The sequence below is a fragment of the Molothrus aeneus genome, chromosome 3, assembly GCF_037042795.1.
Source record: "Molothrus aeneus isolate 106 chromosome 3, BPBGC_Maene_1.0, whole genome shotgun sequence".
In the NCBI taxonomy this organism is placed as follows: domain Eukaryota; kingdom Metazoa; phylum Chordata; class Aves; order Passeriformes; family Icteridae; genus Molothrus; species Molothrus aeneus.
Genome location: NC_089648.1, coordinates 78,932,500 through 78,937,847, shown reverse-complemented (window position 1 = coordinate 78,937,847; position 5,348 = coordinate 78,932,500). Strand labels below are relative to the sequence as shown.

At 48.9% G+C, this 5,348-nt stretch overlaps 1 protein-coding gene across 1 annotated transcript; it reads left to right on the top strand.

Annotated features, from left to right (window-relative positions):
- The first annotated feature begins 1,550 nt into the window (after window positions 1–1,550).
- On the top strand, window positions 1,551–3,561 carry ID2 (inhibitor of DNA binding 2). The gene is made up of 3 exons (XM_066545858.1): window positions 1,551–1,977; window positions 2,181–2,245; window positions 2,918–3,561. The coding sequence occupies exons 1-2, from the start codon at window positions 1,630–1,632 to the stop codon at window positions 2,235–2,237; spliced, it is 405 nt and encodes a 134-aa protein (XP_066401955.1). The 5' UTR covers window positions 1,551–1,629; the 3' UTR covers window positions 2,238–2,245; window positions 2,918–3,561.
- Window positions 3,562–5,348: the final 1,787 nt, after the last annotated feature.

Sequence of the window (5,348 nt, the reverse complement as noted above, 5' to 3'; positions counted from 1 at the left end):
AATGCCACGTTAATTGGAAAAAAACCTGATGTGGCTCTTCGCAGCTTTGTCTCCAAGTGTCCGCAGTGTTCCTCTCTCACAGCCCCGACCCCCTTCGTGTAGCTATGCAACAACCGCGCAGATAAATCCAGTATTTGTCTGCTTTTAATATTTATGATTGGCAGCACAATCCTCACTGATTTTATGGATGTATGGGTTTACTACGGTTTTGCTTGCAATGAACACTAACGCGCTCTGAGCATCTGTGTGGTTCTACTATTAGAAAATTGCTGCGATTTGTGCAGAATTTAGTTTCTATTATTTGTGTCTATACGTTCATGCTTTTGTAAGTTGACCTGTCCTTAGGTAGTGTGTGGAATGGAAGGTGGAAGCTGTGTCCGTTTGTTACACGGCCGGTAGCATAAGCAAAATATAGGAAAATACAATGGAACTAAACTTAAAAAAAAAATCAATGTCACTTCTCCAGCTCAACAAAACAGAAAAACCCCGAAAACTTTTTCCTCTGGAATGTTTCTGGAAGATGTTTCATTGGCTGCAACCAAAAGCTGCTAAAAGTACAGCGTGTAGTAAGCATTTGCATTTGTCACCAGAAACAATCTATGCATAATTAATGGCAGTACTGTGTCACGAGCACTGATAGGGCGCAGATGAGCAGCCTTTCAAGGGTAATACATGTAAATGCACTTCCAATATGCAGATTTGCTTAATGATCTCCAATTAATAGCATCATCTGAAGTAGCCCTGTTCTCAGGAAGCAGGGCGCTGGGAGTGACGCCTGCCTGGCTGCTGGGGTGCTCAATGTCCCGTTCTCACCAGGACAGAAAGTTGCAGTGGGGTTTAAAGGCTTGTTTTATTTTAATCTTGGTTTATTTCATTCCTGCTTACAGCCGCATCCTACAGCGCTGGCTGCAAACCCGGCCATTGACTTTCGCTGCCGTGCGCTGAGCGAGGACGGCAGAAAAACGGGGTTGGGATGCAGACCCGGCCGGGATGCTCCAATTCACGGTGACCTGGGGAAGGCTCAGCCCTCGCCACCCCTCGCTGCAGCGGGACCTGCGCATCCCGCACTGCGCTCCTGGCGCGCCGCCGCCAGCCCCGCACACCGGGGCGAGCCCGCGCAGAGACCGGGGTGCGGCGGAGGGCAGGGAGCGGGCACGGACGGGGAGAGGACACGGAGGGATGCCAGGGGGCATGGAGGGGTGTCTGAGGGCAGAGAAGGGTGTCTGAGAGCCCGAGGGGTGCCAGGGGGCACGGAAAGCTGTCTGAGGGCCGGAGGGGTGCCTGCCGGCCCGGCGGGAACACGGCACTGCCACCCCAGACCCCGCGCGGGTCCGCACAGCCCCGCACACTATTTACTCCCTCAGCTGTGCGCGCGGCCACGCCCCCCGCCGCCATTGGCTGTCCGGGCGGAAGGCCCCACCAGTGAGGGCGCCCCGCGGTGATGGACGTGCCGGCGGCCGCCAATGGCAGCGAGCGCGGGCCGGGCCCGGCGGCGGCCGCCGTATAAAAGCGGCCGCGCAGCGTTTCCCCTCAGTGCGAGCTCCGGCAGCGCCAGAGCGGCAGCCCAGCGCTCCTCAGGCTCCAGCCCGCACGCCAGAACCGCGCTCTCCTCCCGCCTGCCCTGCCAGCATGAAAGCCTTCAGCCCGGTGCGGTCCGTCAGGAAAAGCGGCCTCTCAGAGCACAACCTGGGTATCTCCCGGAGCAAGACCCCCGTGGATGACCCCATGAGCCTGCTGTACAATATGAACGATTGCTACTCCAAGCTGAAGGAGCTGGTGCCCAGCATCCCGCAGAACAAGAAAGTGAGCAAGATGGAAATCTTGCAGCACGTCATCGACTACATCCTGGACCTGCAGATCGCCTTGGACTCGCACCCCAGCATCGTCAGCCTGCACCACCAGAGACCCGGGCAGAACCCTTCCTCCAGAACTCCTCTGACCACGCTCAACACAGACATCAGCATCCTCTCGCTACAGGTAAGCGCGTCCCCGGCTCGCCGCCGAGCCGCATCGGGAGCTGGAGCGGCGCTCGGTGTCCCCAGCGCGGGCGGGTGACAGCGGCAGCGGTGCGCTCCCTCTCCCGCCGCGGGGGAAGCGCTGCGGGAGCCCGGACGATCCGCTCCGGCCTCCCTGTGCGTGCTCGGCCACCTCGCCCTCACCCTGCTCTTGTTCTCTCGCAGGCGTCCGAGTTCCCCTCAGAGCTCATGTCAAGCGACAGCAAAGCACTTTGTGGCTGAATCGAACGGTGAGTGCAGGGCGCCTTTTTCCTAAACTTCGTGTAAAAACTGCCTTCTGGGGGAATGTGAGGCGTAATGGCAAGTGCTAAAAATAGGTCTTAAAACTGGATTAGGAGATGCCTTTGTAATCAGTAAGAAATGAGACTAATAACTGAGTCTTGAGGTCCTAAATGTGTGTGTGTCGCTAAGGTTCACCCAGCAGCGCAGGCTCCTCTGATGCTGCTCGCTTGCTTAATGCAAATTCTTATCTGTTCTTGGAGCCTCAACTTCCTGGGCCAAAGTGACTGATTAAGTTGGGAATCTTGGCACAATTCCTTGAATTCTGTGATGTGGGATTGTCTGCGTTATCAGCTAAATAAGTGACTGCTTTTAATCAAATAATTGCTCTAAGAGGCAGACTGGCGCCTCTGAACATTGCGTTTACAGAGATCTAAATAAAGATTGGACTGAGAATCCTCTTTCTAGCTTTTCCCTGGAGTGTATGTTATTTTTATGTTCAATTTGTGCTCTTGAGAGCGAGTGTGTGAGCTTGTATGTGTTGCATCTGGACGCCAGGGTTTGCCCAATCTCTGAGTGTTTGGTTAAATGTTCAAACTGTGGCTTCCTCTCTGGCGCCAGTCTGTCCGGATCTCTGCCCTGTTAGCATTCTCCTAAATATGCCTCTTTTCAATCTCTTGCAGGTGTTCCACTGATGAGATTTTTTTTTTCTTTTGCACAAGAAAATGTCTACAGGATTTTTTTTCTTTTTTGAGGTGCTGAATTTATTTTTCAGCTGTATCTGGAGGGGAAAATCCACGTTCAAGTGAAAGGAACTTTTAAAATGAAAAAAGAAGAAAAAATCAAGATTGATCTTTATCCCCACCCCATTTTTCAACTTGGACTGAACCTAGTTATTTATGAAGAGACTCTTAAATACCCTTTCCCTAGTTGGAAGGCTTCCTTTATATACTATTCCCAACGTGGGGAGCGAAACAAAAATCTCACAAGGAGTTGCCCATTTTAAAGCAGACTTTGCCTTTTTTTCCAAAGGTGGAGCGTGAGTACCGGAAGGATCCAGTGTTCAGTTTTTTAGGAAAGTCTGTGGTCAGAAATTACCTTTTTGACACAAACCTAGGACTGAATGCTGTGTATATATTTATATATAAATATATATATATGAGTGAAACCTTGTGAACTCTTTAATTAGAGTTTTCTTGTATAGTGGCAGAAATATACATTTCTGCAAAAAGTGTAATGATGTACTTAATCATGCTAAACTTTTTATAAAAGTTTAGTTGTAAACTTAACCCTTTTTATACAAAATAAATCAAGTGTGTTTATTGAACTGATTGCTTGCTTTATTCTTTGGGGACCAACTGTTGGCTTTGATTTGTGTTGTTTCTGTTGGTTTTTTTAATACTTATACATTGTTATGAATTTATCAAGTAAAAATTCAAATATGTAGAGACTATAAAGAATAAAATTACCTGAAGTGAATAATTCTTGTAACTTGGAAAATGTTATTTGAGTGTATATTGCAATCTTCTAAGTCATCTGCCTGTAAACAGTGTCAAAGGAACAAGAAAAGGAACTTAATACACAAGGGATGCTATTGACAAAAGTGCTTGGAAATGTACAAAAGCAGTTAATCCTGAGGCATTCCCAGAGAGTATTGCCTTTTTTCTTCCCTCCCACCCCTCTGAATGATTCAGTTCGGGGTAGTAATGGCCCAGATCTGTTAATTTGTGCTTGGAATAATCACTCAGAATTAAGGGTTGTGGGTGGTTATTAGTGCCCCAACTATTAAATTTCTCTAGAAAGGCTTTGAGTGTGAGAGTTGATGATGCGTTAACGTGGGATCTAAAATGATGAAGTGACTGTTGCCTTTCCTCACTGGAATTTTCATGCTTCCATGCAATATTTCAATGAAATGGGCTTTCTAATCAGTTGCAGCAGCTTCTCCATACGACTAAGATACTGAGAATTGACTTAAATCGCTGTAGTGTTACTGATTAAACTTTGGCTGCTCCTACAGGGACTTTCTCCATAAGAATTAAATTAAGTTTGAAATAGGAATCTAAATTCCTGAAAGCCAGAAACGGTTTATTTCTTCTTTCTCTTTTGCCCTCAGAAGCGATGCAATATCCCTTATTATTCCAGGGACACTTACTCTGTACCCTCTGGAGCCACTGTTCATTAAATATGTGTAGTTGTCATAAGACAGTGGTTGTGGGAACTGTGCCTTATCAGATGACATTCTAATTTAAGCGCAGGCATAAACTTCCCTGAAATGAGAAGTTAAATTGTGGGTCCTACTTGGGAATTTAAGAGAGTCACTTGTAATTAGAAAGAAAGAAACTTCCCTGGTGCGTAGGGTAAGTACAGCCCTGGCAGGCTCTGGGCCAGAGGGAGCGTTTAGGGTTTCTGTGCTCTGGGGACTCTTAGTGTGAAAGGCAGGAGCCTCACCTGGGGCCAGGAACACTTTCCCTGGCGAACAGGTGGGTGGGTGGTGCTCTGGGGCAGCAGCAGCTGCCTTTCCTTGCCCTTGACACCAAATCCATTCACGTAGGCTGGGAGAAAGCCAGCTCTGATCTCTTAATACTGACGCTGCCCTGCCCGAGCAGAAGCGCGCCCTCTCAGCGGATCAATGCAATCAGAAGACAAGAAGGGTTAGCAGAAGCGGGGACGGGCCGGGGGGTGGGGAGAGAAGGACACGGCCCGGAGCTGCTCTGCATCTCCCGTGCCCAGCCCGCAGGGATTAGGGAAAGCTCCGTGCAGCGCACACCGGCTGTGCCTCCTGTGGCCAAACCTCGCTACTGTCTCAGCGCCCGGAGCGCAGGGCTTGTTCCAGTTCCGTGCAATCAGCGTTTAACCCTGACAGCCCAGTAGTGAAATACTTCATTACCGCAAATCAGCACGCCTCAGACCCTGAAATGCTCTTTTTCCTGTGTATATTTTACCCAACTCTTAACAGCAGCACATTCGGGGTTGTAATCAGAGTATTGAGATCTTCCAAGCCAGTAACAATCCAATGCAGTTGCCACCAAATTTCGCTGTCAAAACTACTTTTTTAACCTGCTGCTCATTTTGGGGCGAAACAACAGTAAGTCACTTTAAACCCTCAGTTCATAC

Excerpts from the sequence above, each read along its gene's own strand:
- ID2 (XM_066545858.1), top strand. The coding sequence starts at position 1,630 with ATGAAAGCCTTCAGCCCGGTGCGGTCCGTCAGGAAAAGCGGCCTCTCA. Across the intron at positions 1,978-2,180 it reads TCAGCATCCTCTCGCTACAG|GCGTCCGAGTTCCCCTCAGA; the intron begins GTAAGCGCGTCC and ends GTTCTCTCGCAG.